Raw genomic sequence first — 17847 nt, 5'->3', positions numbered from 1 at the left:
TCAAAGATCATGGAAGAGCATCCTAGAAAGCGTTGCAAGGTCATATCAAGGGGTCAGGGGCCATAATTCTAGCAGGAGGCAAGAGTGGTCCTCTCTCGAAAGAAGGATGAGCCTCCCTTGGACTGTAGGTCTTACGAGTCCCATTTCATTTCTCTTCACTGACGCAAAACTATGGGCCAAACCTTTTGCTACGTTGGTGATGGTGGGCTTGATTCACAAATTGGTCACCCAGGGAAACATAGGTTTACTATGTATCATTTTCCTAGAAGCATACATGGCATTTGAGCATGAGTTTAGATTAACTGGTAAATTACATGTTTGTACCAACATTGACAGGTCATGGTCGCTACAAACTACTTCAACTCACACTGTTTCAGAACTGGCTGTGGAACCATAGAGGGATGCTCTCTGTCACCCTCGGAGGGATGCTCTCTTTTGCTCTCCGAGGGATACTCTCTGCCCCCTTCGAGGGCTGCTCTCTGTCGCCCTTGGAGAGATGCTCTCCGTCACCCTTGGAGAGATGCTCTCCGTCACCCTGGGAGGGATGCTCTCGGTCACCCTGGGAGGGATGCTCTCGGTCACCCTGGGAGGGATGCTCTCGGTCACCCTGGGAGGGATGCTCTCGGTCACCCTGGGAGGGATGCTCTCTGTCACCCTGGGAGGGATGCTCTCTGTCACCCTGGGAGGGATGCTCTCTGTCACCCTGGGAGGGATGCTCTCTGTCACACTGGGAGGGATACTCTCTGTCACACTGGGAGGAATACTCTCTGTAACACTGAGAGGAATACTCTCTGTCACACTGGGAGGGATACTCTCTGTCACCCTGGGAGGGGTGCTATCTGTCGCCCTGGGAGAGGTACTTCTGTCGCCCTGGGAGGGGTGCTATCTGTCGCCCTGGGAGGGATGCTCTCTGTCACCCTCGGAGGGATGCTCTATGTCACCCTCGGAGGGTTGCTCTCCGTCACCCTCGGAGGGATGTCCTGGATGTTCTATGTCACCATCATCTAGTGCCCTTTACATGGAGCTACTTCTCAGGAAGCTTCTTGGCTGTAAACTAATCAACCTATTTGAGCAGAGCATCACTGTTAAAGTGACAGAGTATGACCACAATAAGTAGATTTATACCTTTAAGCCCACCCTAAGTCATATTGGTGAGGAATTTGGTTGCTATTTAGGGTGTCAAGATAATACAGTCATAAATCACATTTCTAATGCTGCTGGGCAGCAATTTGCAGAGATTCATCTCGCACACTGCAATATAATCAAGGGTTACCCGGAATATCAAATTGTCACTATTCTTCAAACTAAAGAGTTTTCTGTGGCAAACTCTAGCTTTATCTGGGACGCCAAAAAAACCAGTGAGCATGCCATTACCTATTCCAAATGCCTAGTTATATAGCTGTTCATCCTAACAAGAGGTTTGGTGGTAACCTGCATCAGGAGAAAAGTAACCACATTAGAACAGAAATGTTTTCAAATTTCTTAGAAAAGGAGGAATTTGTTTTCTTTCCAAGTCTCTCAGGGGTTGTCTCTCATTAAGCTTTTCATTTTTATTTAACTTTTAACACATTTTGGGCCAGATGTATCAAGCTAAATTGCGATCGCAAATGCTGCAATTTGCAGAATTTCAGCGTTTGCGATCACAATTTAGTTGTGAGCAATGTAGGAAAGAATAATCTACTCGCAAAAAAAGCAATTGCTAAATTTGAGATTCCCTATTTTGTGCATGCATTTAGAGAATCGCAATTTGCTATTTCCTAAATGCTATTCTAGTAGCCATTACAAATTGCGACATTGCTGTAAAGGATTGCAAATTACCACCAACTTTAAGTTGGTAGTAATTTGCGATTTCCTCGAAAAAAGCACTTTTTTCTTTTTTTAAAGTGCCATGTGGTACACATACATGTATGTGAGCCACATGTGCACACATGCACATTTCAGGGGTGCAACAGGGTGTCCTTTTGGACCCTTGCACCCTTGAAATTGCATGCGCAATTTGCGCGTACCTATTGGTTACTCGCAATTTGCGCATGCAATTCCCATTCATTCTTGGCCCATTGAAATGAATAGGAAGGGATTCCTTAATTGCGAAACGCAATTTGCGATTCGAAATTAAGGATAGCATTTTGCAAATCCTTAATAGCGATTCACAAAAAAAAAACGCTATTAAAGACTCGCAAACTGCTACAATGATACATCTGCCCCATTGCTCCTTGGTCTTCATATATTATTTACGGTCACTGGAATTGCTTGGTGTATTGCATTCTCCCTAATAGATAAAATGCATAAATAATTTGTATATAGATGGGTTATTAACTTGTATATCACACTGTAAACAGTCACTGTACATTAAACATTTTGTATATTGAGTTGGGCTCAAAGCATCAAGTGGGACAATGTAAATTATCCATCTCTGTGTATTGTTTGCAGCTCTCAGAGAGCATGAGGTCACTGTGCATTGACCCAGCCAGGAGATCATGTGTGTTTCATTCACACATATAATGCTGCACACAAAATAAGAATATTTCATTTGCTTCTTTTGTCTTGTATCCCAATCAGTATCTCACCTTCAGGAGTTCCCACGCTGGCGCTTCAGATTTTTTTTCTAGCTCTGTTATCAGGACCTTGAGAGAGGTGATTTGATTGGACAGTTTGGTGATATTTGCATTTTCTAACATGGTAATTTTTGTCTCCATCTCCTCCAGTCTTCTGTGCAGTGCTTGCTCATTTTCTTCCAGAAGCTGCCGCAGCTTTTCAAACTCAGACTGAATTTTATTCTTCTCAGTTCTTAGCTTGTTCTGTCAGAAGCAAAGAAATGCTGTTTAGATATTAAAAAGCTTTCTACAAGCCGTCCTTAGAGTCGGAGTCCAGGAGGAGGGTGGAGGGGTTGATAGATCCTTCAAATATCAGATCACTAATGTGCTTTTCCCAATTTCTTACCATCTTCCCTTCTACCGTCTTCCACTCTTCTCACACTCCTGCCCTCCCCCTTCTCTCAGACACCTCATGAACTGTAGAGAGGTCAGAATTTGTGAAGCTGCAGAGAAGCTCGATCCATGGAGAGAGTGCAAAGAAGGAAACCCACCGCAGGCAGAGACAGTCAAAGAGTGGAGAGAGGGCAAGGAAGAGAACCTACCGCAGGCAGAGACAGTCAAAGAGTGGAGAGAGGGCAAGGAAGAGAACCCACCGCAGGCAGAGACAGTCAAAGAGTGGAGAGAGTGCAAGGAAGAGAATCCACCGCAGGCAGAGACGCTCGATCCATGGAGCAAGTGCAAGGAAGAGAACCCACCGCAGGCAGAGACAGTCAAAGAGTGGAGAGAGGGCAAGGAAGAGAACCCACCGCAGGCAGAGACAGTCAAAGAGTGGAGAGAGTGCAAGGAAGAGAATCCACCGCAGGCGGAGACGGTCGATCCATGGAGCAAGTGCAAGGAAGAGAACCCACCGCAGGCAGAGACAGTCAAAGAGTGGAGAGAGGGCAAGGAAGAGAACCCACCGCAGGCAGAGACAGTCAAAGAGTGGAGAGAGTGCAAGGAAGAGAATCCACCGCAGGCAGAGACAGTCAAAGAGTGGAGAGAGTGCAAGGAAGAGAACCCACCGCAGGCAGAGACAGTCAAAGAGTGGAGAGAAAGCAAGGAAGAGAACCCACCGCAGGCAGAGACAGTCAAAGAGTGGAGAGAAAGCAAGGCAGGAAACCCACCGCAGGCGGAGACAGTCAAAGAGTGGAGAGCGGGCAAGGAAGAGAATCCACCGCAGACGGAGACAGTGAAAGAGTGGAGGGAGGGCAAGGAAGAGAACCCACCGCAGGCAGAGACAGTCAAAGAGTGGAGAGAGTGCAAGGAAGAGAACCCACCGCAGGCAGAGACAGTCAAAGAGTGGAGAGAGGGCAAGGAAGAGAATCCACCGCAGGCAGAGACAGTCAAAGAGTGGAGAGAGGGCAAGGAAGAGAATCCACCGCAGGCGGAGACAGTCAAAGAGTGGAGAGAGGGCAAGGAAGAGAACCCACCGCAGGCAGAGACAGTCAAAGAGTGGAGAGAGGGCAAGGAAGAGAACCCAGCGCAGGCAGAGACAGTCAAAGAGTGGAGAGAGGGCAAGGAAGAGAACCCAGCGCAGGCAGAGACAGTCAAAGAGTGGAGAGAGGGCAAGGAAGAGAACCCAGCGCAGGCAGAGACAGTCAAAGAGTGGAGAGAGGGCAAGGAAGAGAACCCAGCGCAGGCAGAGACAGTCAAAGAGTGGAGAGAGGGCAAGGAAGAGAACCCATCGCAGGCAGAGACAGTCAAAGAGTGGAGAGAGGGCAAGGAAGAGAACCCACCGCAGGCAGAGACAGTCAAAGAGTGGAGAGCGGGCAAGGAAGAGAACCCACCGCAGGCAGAGACAGTCAAAGAGTGGAGAGAGGGCAAGGAAGAGAACCCACCGCAGGCAGAGACAGTCAAAGAGTGGAGAGAGGGCAAGGAAGAGAACCCACCGCAGGCAGAGACAGTCAAAGAGTGGAGAGAGGGCAAGGAAGAGAACCCACCGCAGGCAGAGACAGTCAAAGAGTGGAGAGAGGGCAAGGAAGAGAACCCATCGCAGGCAGAGACAGTCAAAGAGTGGAGAGAGGGCAAGGAAGAGAACCCAGCGCAGGCAGAGACAGTCAAAGAGTGGAGAGAGGGCAAGGAAGAGAACCCAGCGCAGGCAGAGACAGTCAAAGAGTGGAGAGAGGGCAAGGAAGAGAACCCAGCGCAGGCGGAGACAGGCTGAAGTCAAAAGTTGATGTAAAAGAAGGGAGGTCAGGAAGTTTCATCCCTTGGGATGGAAGACACAAGATTTGGGGAGTGCGGGCTGCCCCTGTCCTGCCAGCACAATGGATTTGATCGCCCAGAAGGAGACGCTGAGTGGGTGTCCTACAATGGCGCTTATTCAGATGGTGGGTAATCACTGATGTGGTAATTTCATGTTCAAAATCATAAAGAAAGTATGTGCATTCTGTTACAAAATGGAGAATTACCAGATAAGGAAAATGCTACTTACCAGTATGCATCTGTTCTTGGCATGTAGAGCTGCAGATTCACACACTATGCATTAGATCGCCATCTGGTGTTGGGCTCGGATGCTTGCACCTGGTTTGTAGTCACGAGATAGGTGAGTCCTCCCTTGTACGATAGTGCGCATGGGCATCAACTCCATCCTTAGATTGTTTTTCTCCATGATGGGAAATGATGGCATTAGTAGAAAAGAAAAAGATGTCCATGTGTGTGTATCTAAATAAGATAAAACTGGAACAGATACAGGTCCCGGGGAGGCGGGTGGGCGTGTGAGAATCTGCAGCTCTACATGCCAAGGACAGATGCATACTGGTAAGTAGCATTTTCTGTTCGAGTAATATGAGCTGCAGATCACACACTATGCATAGACTGTACAGCAGTATCTCCCCTAGTGGTGGTCACCTGTATCGGTTGCAGTAGTTTGAAAGAGAGTTTTAAGAACAGCTTGGCCCACAGCAGCTTGTTGCTTGGTTTGCACAGCAACGCAATAGTGTTTAGTGAAAGTGTGTGGTGTAGACCATGTTGCTGCCTTACAAATGTCTTCTAGCGGAATGTTTCCTAAGAAGGCCATAGAGGCCCCTAGTTTGCATGTGGAATCTTGGTTTTGGAAAAACACAGGTAGCTCCACTGATTGGTTAAGATGAAATGGAGAGATGACCTTAGGAAGGAATTTTGGGTTTGACCTGAGAACCACTTTGTTACGATGTAATTGTAAGAACGGTTCCTGTATGGTTAAAGTCTGGATCTCACTTACTCTTCTAAGAGAGGTAATGGCAACAAGGAAAGCTACTTTCCATGTGAGGAACTGTAGTTCGCATTTGTGTAAAGGTTTAAATGGGGATCCCATGAGCCTGGTAAGAACAATATTTAGGTTCCACACTGGAGAGGGTGGTAACCTAGGAGGGATGATTCTTTTTAGGCCCTCCATAAAGGCTTTAATTGCAGGTACTCTAAACAGTGACAAGTGTGATCTGTTTTGTAAATAAGCAGCAAGTGCTGCTAGATGTAAACATATGGATGAATATGCTAGATTACATCTTTGCAAGTGCAGTAGGTAGCAAATGATATTTTGGATGGAGGCATCCAGTGGATCAATATGGTTATTGGTGCTGTAAATGGCAAATCTTTTCCATTTTGCAGCATAGCAAGCTCTAGTAGTGGGGCGTCTGGCTTCTTTAATGATGTTCATACAGTCCAGTGGTAGGTTAAGGTAACCGAACTCCAGGACTTCAGGAGCCAGATCGCCAGATTCAGTTGACCTGGATCTGGATGTCTGATCTCTCCATGGTTCTGCGTTAGCAGGGATGGGGACAGGTGCAGTTTTTGGTGCGGAACTAGTGAGAGTTCCAACAGTGTCGTGAACCACGGTTGCGGTGCCCATGTGGGAGCTACTAAGATTAGTTTGAGAGACTGTTTGTCGGAGCTTGCGTACCGCTAGTGGAATAAGTGGAAGTGGAGGAAAAGCATACGCAAATCTGCCTGACCAGTTCATCCATATCGCATTGCCCTGGACAACGGGTGTGGAAACCTGGCGGCGAAGGTTGGGCATTTTGCGTTGTCGTGTGTGGCGAACAGATCTATGTCTGGTTGGCCCCATATGTGGAAAAATGATAGAAGAACTTGCGGATGTAGTTCCCAATTCATGAATCTGTTGTGTCTGTTGACTTAACAGATCCGCAATCTGATTATGAACTCCTGGAAGGTGTTTGGCAAGTAGATATATATTTTGTGGAATGGCCCATCTCCAAATGTTCTGTGCGAGCTGGGACAGTTGCAGAGAATGTGTGTCTCCTTGTGTTTGTATGTAGTACATGGCTGTCATGTTGTCTGTCCGGATCAAGACAGCTTTGTTTTGTACCTGTAATTGGAATGATTTTAGTGCTAGGAATATTGCTTTTAGTTCAAGTTGATTGATGTGGAGCACTTTTTGTTGAGTGGCCCACTTGCCCGAGTTGCATGTCCGAGGAGACATGCAACTCCGAGGAGTTGCATCCTGTGAGTGATGCGTCTGTTGTGAGTACTAGCTGTGGAACAGGTTCGAGGAACGTCCGCCCTTCGGACAAGTTATTTGTGTTCCACCACTGCAGAGAGCGATATGTGCGGCTGTCCACCAATACCAGATCTGTAAGTTGTCCTTGAGCCCGATCCACTGATGTGTTAGACATTCCTGTAATGGACGCATTTGAAGTCTTGCATAAGGTACAATAAAAATGCAAGATGCCATCATGCCTATGAGCAGCATGAACACTCTGGCTGGGAGGGAGTGTTGTGCTTGAAATTTTGTGACGAGGGCTTGTATGCTGGCTATCCTGGCTGGACTGGGATATGCCAAAGCTGTGGAGGTGTTTATTGTGGCCCCCAGATATTGGTGTATATGAGAGGGCTGGAGATGCGATTTGGTGTAGTTGACTGTGAACCCCAAGTTGTGTAATGTCTGAATGGTTTGGCGAGTGTGTTGAACACATTGGTTGAATGACTTGGCTTTTATTAGTCAGTCGTCCAGATATGGGAAGACATGGATCTGTTGTCTTCTGAGATGTGCTGCTACTACCGCAAGATATTTTGTGAATACTCTCGGTGTGGTGGTGACTCCGAATGGAAGGACTTTGAACTGATAGTGTTGTACGTCCACTACAAACCTTAGATACTTCTTGTGAGAGGGATGTATGGGAATGTGGAGGTAGGCGTCCTTGAGATCTAGTGTGGCAAGGAAATCGCCTTGTTGCAGCAGCAGGAGCACTTGTTGGAGAGTGAGCATATGAAAATTATCTGAGTGTATATATAGGTTGAGGTGTTTGAGGTCGAGTATTGGTCTTAGAGTACCGTCCTTTTTGGGTATTAGGAAGTACAGCAAGTAAACTCCTGTTCCTGTAAGGGAACAGACTCTATTGCGTGCTTTTGAAGCAGTGAGAGAACCTCTTGTTTTAGGAGCGTGAGATGATCTGTGGACATTGGACGCTGCTTGGGTGGTATGTGCGGGGAATGGGGGGTAGCTGTAAGTTCCAAGCAGTAACCATACTGGATCATTTGTCGGTTGTGATGGAATTCCAGACAGGTAGGAACTGTGATAATCTCCCCCCCGACTGGAGGGGAATGGTCTCGGGGGGAGCGGAGGGAAGTCACTGTTTTGTGGCGGGGGAGGTACGAGTGTTGTTATTACCTCAACCTCTTCCTTTATTGTTATTTCCTTTGTATCCGCCTCTAAAGTATCCTCTATTGGGGGATGTTTGTGTAGTGGCTTTAAACGAAGATGAGGTGTCTGCGCCCATGTTTTTGGAGGCCCCTCTATAGCGGCGAAAGGACCCACGTGTTTGTGGAGACTGTAAAGCTTCCATGGACTTAGCAGTCTCAGTGTCTTTTTTAATTTTTTCAAGTGCAGTGTCCACAGCCGGGCCCAAAAGTTGTTCTTGGTTGAACGGCTGGTTGAGGATGGTAATCTGGATTTCCTGCTTAAAGCCAGAGATGCGAAGCCAGGGATGTTGCCTACGGAGCACACTGGTATTGATGGATCTACAGGCATCGCCTGCTGCGTCAAATGTGCATTTTATTGACACGTTTGAAATTAGCTTGCCCTTTTGGATAAGATCATTTGCTTGGGATTTATATTGATCAGGCAAATGTTGTAATAGGGTTTCTAGTTGGTCATAGTGAGCCCTATCATATCTAGCCAGCAGTGCCTGCGTGTTGGCTTTGCCAGAAGAGTCTAGCAATTTGGATTCTTTATCAGGAGGTGCGCATCCCCGGAAGTTTGGGAGTTGGCGCGCTTTCCATCGTTGGAAACTACTAGAGAATCCAAAGGCAGATGTCCCTTAATGTAAGCAGGATCTTCAGGGGCAGGTCTATATTTTTTATCTATTCTAGGGTTAAGAATCCTGGCACGTACGGGATCTTTAAACACTTCAGGGGCATGCTTAATGACTCCCTTGATCATTGGCAATATTTGCACTGTCTTTTGGGATTGTTCAGATGTATCCAAAAGGAAGTCCTCCTCTGCTACATCTGAGTGCATTGTGATGCCATGATAGATGGCAGCCCCATTAATTAACTGTCCAAAACCAATATTATCGTCTAGGGGAGAGGGTTTTGAGGGGTATGTGTGGGGGCTTGGGTCATCTGGTATATCTGTTGGGCTAGGGTACTCCCAATCATCTGGGTCATTTGGATCCGTGAACGGGTCATTTTGGTCACCCCCACCCCTAGGTAATCAACATCATCATCTGGAGGTGTATGTGGTGGAGAAGTTACAGACAGAGGTGGTGTAATAGGGTTAGGGAGAGGAAGTGGGTTAGAAAGTGGTATAGGAGAAGAAGGAGACATAGGTGATGTGACAGAGTCCTTCTTCACAGGCACTGGGGGAGCAGGTGCTGTGTCTAACTTTCTCTTTTTACATGGCACAGCTGTGACATGTCCTGTTTCTAGATTAATATAAATCTTTTTCTGCTTAGGATCAACAGGATCCAGATGAAAAAGTTCCTCTTCCTTGGGAACCGTTTTCGGTGCCGATTTTTTCGGTTCAGAGCAGAGCTGGCGTTGAATTTTTTTATCTTTGGCCTTAAGAGGCGTGGTAGAGTCCTTAGGCTTAGCTTTTGGTTCCGAGGTTCTTGGTTTCGGAGCCGAAGCAGAATCTTTAGGCTTGGAAACGTTTGAAGCCAGGTTATCCACGGGCCTCGAGGTTTTCCGAGCCGATTTGTCTTTGGAGGTGGTGATGGAGCAAGGTTTCGTACGTAAAGAGACTTGCTCCGACTCAATCCTCTCGAATTAACATTTAACGTATTAATAAACATGTTTCGTCTTACTAATTATGCATCATACAACATTTCTATTAAGCTGGGGAATGCTTGCCTATGTGCTTCTTTACTAATCGTAACTCAAGTGACCTAATATGGCCGCCGCAATGCGGGAACTTCTCTATGCGCATGCGTCTGTCTCTCACGTAACATGGCGTATTCTTTATTCTTTGGTGGGAAAACTTTGCTTCTGCGCATTAGAGCTAAATATGACTGCTATAAGTTTCACATGCTAACCGCTTGCTTTGCTGCTTTCACTAAACTGTTTGTTCTGCCTAATTCCAAACGCTGTAGCTAAAATAAAGTAATGGGAATAGAGTAGAGATAAGTGGTATACAGTGCATTCTTTTATTCTTTGTTCTAAAACTGTTCTTCTTTGACTTTGCGATTAGCTCGTGTTTGGACCAATCAAGTACATTGTTGCTCCATCTTGGGCCCTGAAACTGAGCATGCGCTGACTGCACCCGAGTCCACAAGCCATGCCATTGAATCCATGCCAGCATCAGACTTGACTGTGAAAACCTTGGGAACCTGACCCTTCAACTCTACAAGAGGAAGCTGAACTGTACAAAATTAAATTCAATGTTATTGATAATGATACATTCACTGCCGGGTGGAATAAAGATGCATGGGAAAATAAATTGATGGGAGGGAACTTTAATTTGAATACTGAATGGAAGTTACCTCATAGTAATATGGTGTGATGACCTCTCCTCAATTTCGGGATTCACACATTTGCAACATTGGGAGGTGGTACACTGCCCTGGAAAATGGTATAACTAAGGTAGGCTTAGCTAGTTAGATCGGCCGACTTGTCTGAATAGCTGACCTGTCACTAACCCAACGTACTCAATAGGCGATCAAGAGCAGAGGTGCTGGCGGAGCACTCTGTCAGAAGATTCAATAATCCAATCGAGGTTCTGGGAAGGAGTTCGATAACCAAATCGGGGTCTGACTGTAGTTGCAGAGAGGGGTGTGACGCTGGCGTTGCACTTTAGCTGTGGGTGCTGGTCTTAGCCTGTGGTGGTCCTGTCCTGATCCAATTTGGTCCTTACCTGTCCTGAATTCGGGTCTGCACCTGTTCTATCCTGCTGGCACCTGCACTTTCGGGGTTCTGTCCTTTACTCATGGCCAGGGTTGGTCTTCACACCATTTTAGGTAACTATGATAAATGTGGGTTCGTCATTGTTCTGTTTTTCCCATTTTCTTACCCTTCCTATGTTTCAATGCTTAAAGAAAGTCTTGTAAAGTTTTCATGTAATTTCGCTTTGATCATATTCTTTCTAATTGAACAAGTTTTAATCAATTGGTTGTGGACTCTGATATTTCATTTTACATAGATAAAGCGTTTAAACCTTTCCAGAGTCTGCGGGTATTTTATACAGGAAATGTTATTTTTACTACCTATTTTCTAGCTAACTCCCTTGATCCCTTAGGACTCTAGGTACCAGTGACTAGGATTGGTAAGTCAAGGGTATAGGTCCTAAAGAAAGTTATATATCTGCTTTGAAGCACGGGTTTACCTGTTCAAAGTGTGAATGATTTTATGGGCCCAGGTGAGTATGGTAAAACGAGCAGATGAGCCTGCGCTCTATAAGTATTTTTTTGGTAGCAGAGGATGGTTAGGGTTTAGTTAAGATTGGTAGTTAGTCGATTTTTTAATTTTTTTTTATTGATTTTTATATGGATTTATGTTGATTTTCAAGTCTTAACCAAAACCTGTTCGTATTGTTCTGTGTTTGTTTTGAAATCCCTAGGGGCAGAATGGTGGATGGTAAATGGAAGCCACACTGCAGTGAGGTCACTTGTCTAAGGAAGTACTTGAGTGGTTAGGTAAAACCGGAAGCACTAATTAGGGATTTTTCTGTATAATTGTGTGAATAAATGATAGCAAAGGAATTCGCTGGTCAAACTTTGGCCTTATATTACCTAGAAAGGGTATGCCAGAGGGAGTAGCAAGTTCTCTAATGCTTGTATGGAGAGTAGGCGGAAGAGATCTACTCGTAGTGTATGAAGAGTAAGCAGAAGGGATTTACTCGTAGCAAGTGCAAACCATCTTTCCTTTGAATTAGTTACTTAGGCACAGTGGCGAAGGTTTCTACGTTGTTAATTAATAAGAAATGCATTTTAAACTGAAAAGAATATGTTTTGTATTACCTTGCAAAGGAGGAAGCCGGTTGCGGAGCTGCGCTGACGTCACTTAGAGCTGAGCTGGTATTGGTTGAGACAGCGGGCGTGTTGCTGAGGTAATAATTGTAAAGGAGGGGTGAGTTCAGGAGCGTGAGAACTTGTCTCATGAGGAAAAGCCACGCAACTATTGGTCAGAGTTGTTTAAATTCTAAGTATTGATTGGTTATTGAAAATAAGAAACGCACTAGTATTGGTGAAGCATTTAGTAAACAATTGAGTGTAGCTGCATATTAATTTCATTGGTGCAAAACAAATGTGGCATATAGATCAAGCAATTATAGGAAATAGACCCGATAGGAGGTACTTAGGATTTGCGCAAGAGCAATTCATAAGGGGAAGACCTCATATCATGTATGGAGGAAAGAGAAAGATGTAATTCATTAAAAGAGTGAAGAATTTCTTCAAGAAAGATAAAACGATTAAAACCAGAGAAGGGATTATTATTCCACCACCTAATATGCCCGCATCATACATGATGGTAGAAAGGGGCTATCATTCCTGTGTGTGGTTAGAGAACTGGATAGAATACACTAAAGATGATGGTGTTTTAGCACTTTCAGAAAATGGTACTTTTAATGGTAGAATTTTGTACGATTTGAGGACACGCATGAATGAATTAGATCCCAGACCTAGATTAACTCAGTACAAAGCACTAGAAGAATGGGAAACCAAGGCTTTTGAGCGAGATAGACCCAGAAACGATAGCCATTGGAGTAAGTTTTATCCTAAAGAGACAAGAGATAAGCAGATGAAGAAATGGGAGACAATCAATGTTGGTAGAGGGATTATATCCTGTATTTGCGCTAGAAGAACCATCAGGAAGTAAATGTATAGAGAAAACAAAAAATGTAATGATTAGTGGTGATTCAGAAGAAGATTATTTGGAGGATTTGTTAATGAAAAATCCACCACCTTACCATGAGGAAGAAAATAGAGTTAACCCTAGTGCCCCGTTCTTGAAACCACCTTTGGTTCCACAAGTCATACATGAAACCTCATTAGAAAAAGTCTTACAAGAAAAAGAGCGAGAAGCAATAAATAAACAGAGAAGTGAGTTAATTTAGAAAATCTCCCAGTTAAATACCAGTCCTGAAGCTTTGACTATTCTGGTAACTATAGGTCCAGTTGTTCCCTTATATGAAGATAAACAGACTGGTGCTAAAACTCCAGTCTTGACTACACCTGTAGTGCAGCCTAGAAAAGAACCTTTGATAATTGACGATCAAGCAAGTGAGTGCGAGTCAGTGAATTCCCTTATGGATTTACCTATAATAGAACCAGTGGGTGATTCGGTCAGGAAAAACACTCCTACAAGCTCTAGAGAGGTACGGATGGAAACATCCTCAGGTACGAGAAATGCCACAGTGGTAACACCTGAAGAAATAGAAAGATGCTCTTGAGAAATAGAAAAGCCTAAATCACAGCCGAAAGTATTGGATATTTTTAAATTAAGAGTTGATTTTGAAGAAATGATTGCTGGAAATGTGGGATTAGAAAGAATGAATACACTCAGGGAAGATGAATTGTTGTTTATATGTCAAAGTATTACTCAAAACACAAAGGTATTTCATGAAAAATTAATGAATATGGCTGCTGATATGGGAATTGATATTGGAAAATCTAAAGTGTTACAGAAACCTTATCGAGCTGAATTTTCTGACTAAGATCTAGAAAATATGAATGTGTCAGTACGAAAAGTGCAAATTAAGGAGTTATTGTCATTATTACAAAAATGGGGTGATTTAGACAGGTGGGAAGCTAGATGGACAAAGAAAAAGGAAGAAGCTCAAGCGAAAAGTGCTGCATCTGAATATGTATTAAAAGAACCAGATATGGTAGAAAGGTTGGGCCCAATGAGAGAAGTAACAAGAGGAGGTTATGTGCATGTCCCATGGTCCCGACAGGATATTTTGTCATTTACAAATGATTTTTCAAAACTTCGAGAGAAACCTGTAGAATGGTACAGGCAGGTTGAAAGATTTGTGAAGGTTTCAAAGGTATTGTTAAAAGACTTAGATGGGTTGTTTGACATTGTTGTTCCTATAGATTTATGGACAGAATGTAAAATATCTGTTGATTGGCCTAATGATGAATACCCTAGAGACTCAAAGACGGGTGCCCCATCGGATGAGGTTATGAAGAAATACAATCAAGTAATACTATGCTTGAAAGGAAAAGTACCCCCAAAAGAAACTGATTGGACTAGAATAGACAGAACTACTCAGAATAAAGATGAATCTGTGCATACATATTATGAACGTCTTTTATAGGTATTCAAGCAGTACAGTGGTTTGGAAAACATTAATACGAAAGACATGACACATTTTATTTATCGATTTGTGTCAGGGATAAAGCCAGAAATTTCGTAAATGATTAAAGTTCATAAAATTTGCTGGCAGGCCTTGCCTGTAGATGAAATACTAATATATGCAGAACACTGTGGAGATGAAATTGACAATAGACGAAAGAATCTAGAAGAAAAATGTAATGTGGGCACAGGTAAAATTGGCAGAGCAACAAGAACTCCAATTAAGTAAAATGAAAAATAATCAAACTCAATGATATGGAAATGAGGGTAAACCATGGGGAAAATTCAATAGAGATGAGGCAAAGCAAAAACTTCCCTGTCACGGGTGTGGAAAATTGGGGCATTAGAAGAAAGAGTGTAAGGCTGTATTGAGTAATAATGTCCAAAGTGATAAATTGAATCCACAGACGCAGAATGGGGTGTCAAGGAAGCAGCAGCACCAGGTAATACAGAACCAGTTACCACTTGCACCTATGCCAGATTCTGGAAGCCAAGCTAAATACAGTTTGGATACCACTAATTGGGAGGGAAGTGGAAGGAGAGATGCAGTGACATCACAATTTCTTTTGAGTGAACCATTTTTCGAGGAAGATAGTTTGACGGTTCCTGAGAGGGGAGGACGAGTGCCAGTAGATCAGTCAGGTCCATACATTGAGGGAAAAGTTGAGGGAAATTATGTTACCTTTTTGTTGGATACTGGTGCTACCCGTTCTAATGTGAGAACAGCAGTCGTTCCAAACCTACCCCTCTCGGGAGAAGCAATCCAAGTAGTGGGCGTTTCTAATAAACAAATTAGTACCCCAGTCACAGATGGAAATCAGAATAGGGAATTTTAAAAGAAATGCACAAATTTGCAGTGTGCAACTCTAGTCCAGTGAACCTATTAGGTAGGGACTTATTGTGTAAAATTAATTGCACAATCTTTGGCACCCCTGGTGGTGTAGAAATTCAAACACCAGATGAAAATGGAGTTTATAAATTAATGTTAGCAGAACAAGAAACTGAGAATAAAAAGATGACTGTAGAAGATTTACCAAAATAATTACAGCATACAGTAAATCCTGAAGTGTGGGATTTCACTGGAAAAGATGTAGGATTAATGGCAAATGTTGATCCAATAAAAGGGGTCCAGTACGAGGGCGACGTAGGTACACTACGGGTGCCGAGCGTCGAGGGCGGTGTGCCGAATACGCTCCCACCCCCCTCCTGAGACCCCTGGTGTTTATTCTTAACACCTTAAAAGTGCAGAAACGATCAGTAGAAGCCTCCTAAACCAGGAGTAATTAGGAATTAATCCTTTATTCCTAATTTTTTTGCACTTTTTTCACCTTTTTTATTTTTACATATGACGTCCCTAGGTAAGGGTGGGCCTTAGAGTGCCCATACCGCCAGGGTTTATCACACCCAGTCCTGAAGAATTGCCGGGTAAATTGACACCGTTTCGATGGCAAGAAACATGTTGACTACTCTCTAGGATCCCACCATTCAATTAAAAGTGGACTGGATCCTTAAATATATTTTATATTGTCTGTCTTTAGTGATCATTAATAAAATTGCATCAGATACACTACTGACAATTTTTTAAAAATACCCTCATCACTCACTAAATTTTCATTTTCACTCAACACGCCCTATATTCACCATCCAGCTCCGCAGTAATCCTGGCGTTGCAGCACACCAAAGAGACACTCGGTCTCTTTGGTGGGGCCCAATGATGAAGCATGTCATCACTAGGTGGTGAGTGAGGGCCTTCCTAACATCCTAGTGTGGTTGTTATTGAGCTCCAAGCTTAGTTCTTCTTTTTTCTCCCAGACACTCTTCTTTTGTTTATTTGTTATTGACCGGGGAACAAGAGTGTCAGTTACTCTCCCTACCTCTCTCCTTGATATTTCATTCGATCCAATAAAAGTGACAGTGAAAGAAGGTGCAGTCTACCCAAATTTTCGACAGTACAAAATGAGCCCAGAAATAAAAGTTGGTGTTGCAGCAGAAATAAAGCGCTTAGTTGAGCAAGCTATTTAAAAGAAATAATGAGCAGTCCATGTAATTCACCGATAATTGGCATAAAGAAACCGAACGGAAAGTACAGGGTCGTACAAGACCTCCGCTAAATTAATAAGATTGTCGTCCCATGTTGTCCAGTTTTGCCAAATCCTGCAGTGATTTTGTATCAAATACCGTGGGGAGCTGGATGGTTCACGGTAATCGATTTGTGCCATGCATTTTTCTCCATACCTTTACATCCAGATAGCAAATATCTTTTCTCGTTCAAATTCAACAACTATGTCTACAACTGGAATCGTGTCCCTTAGGGGTACACCGAGAGTCCATCGTTTTTTAATCAGATTTTGAAAAAATATCTTGAGTCATTGGTGCTGCCTGGAAAATCTGTCCTCGAGCAGTATATAGATGATCTATTGGTGGCGTCTAAAACCCAAAATGACTGTGTTGTTAATACCATTGCATTACTGTATCATTTGGCTGAAGGAGGACAAAGTGTCGCCTGAAAAGTTGCAATATTGCACCACATCAGTGAAATATCTGGGGCACCAGATAGAGAGAGGTGTCAGGAGAGTTACCTCGGAAAGAATCAGAATAATCAAAAACTTGAATCTACCTCAAACACGAAAAGAAATCAGAATGTTTCTTGGAGTTGTAGGTTATTGCAGACAGTGGATTGTGGGATTTGCAGTCTTGGCTAAACCCTTGATACAGATGACAACAAAGAGAGCAAAGTACCCAGTAGACTGGGATGACGAAAGTATGACTGCCTTCCTGAAGCTGCAAGACTGTCTGTGCTCAGCTCCAGCATTAGGGATGCCTGACTATTCAAAAGAATTTGTATTATTCTGTGATGCACGTGACAATTGTGCATTGTCTGTTCTGACCCAAACACATGGTTTAATGAGACATCCTGTGGCATATTTTTATGCTACACTGGATCCAGTGGTATCTGCATTGCCAGGATGTATGAAAGCAGTAGCTGCAACTTGCATGAGCCTTGAGCAAAGTGAATCCATCATTATGGGACATCCTGCACCTGTGTATGTTTCACATGCAGTTGTGATTTTGTTAACAAGGACACAGACACAGTATTTGAATCCTAGTCGGCTGACTAAATATGAACGAATCATTCTAGGTGCAGAAAATGTGACCATTGCCCGATGCACTGTCCTAAATCCAGCTACATTGTTACCTGATTCACATTTTGAAGAGGTAAAGGAGGAAGTTGAGCATGATTGCATCGACCTCACAGAATACAGTACTAAACCATGCCCAGACATTAGAGAAGAACCATTATTACAATCAGAATATGAGCTATTTGTAGATGGCTCATGTATGAGACACGAGGAAGGAGGATTGAGTGCTGCGTATGCTGTATGCACTTTGTGGGGTCCAGTTGAAGCATCCTATTTACCTGGAGTCAAGTCTGCACAAGTAGCCAAATTAATTGCATTGGCAAGAGCTTGCAAATTTGGGAAAAAATTAAGAGTGACCATATACACTGACAGTCAGTATGGTTACAGGGTTGTGCATGACT

The 17847-nt window shown here is 43.7% G+C and overlaps 1 protein-coding gene across 1 annotated transcript in view; it reads right to left on the bottom strand.

Moving 5' to 3' along the window:
- The window catches only part of LOC147668407 (E3 ubiquitin-protein ligase TRIM39-like), a 321248-nt gene that overhangs the window by 144016 nt on the left and 159385 nt on the right, over window positions 1–17847 (bottom strand). Inside the window, exon 4 of the mRNA XM_086948575.1 lies at window positions 2568–2798. Coding sequence (XP_086804701.1) covers window positions 2568–2798 — 231 coding nt within the window. The remainder of the gene's footprint in view (window positions 1–2567; window positions 2799–17847) is intronic.

Source organism: Lissotriton vulgaris, unplaced genomic scaffold (genome assembly GCF_964263255.1).
Source record: "Lissotriton vulgaris unplaced genomic scaffold, aLisVul1.2 SCAFFOLD_815, whole genome shotgun sequence".
Classification (NCBI taxonomy): Eukaryota; Metazoa; Chordata; class Amphibia; order Caudata; family Salamandridae; genus Lissotriton; species Lissotriton vulgaris.
This window is presented reverse-complemented; position numbering and strand designations above follow the sequence as displayed.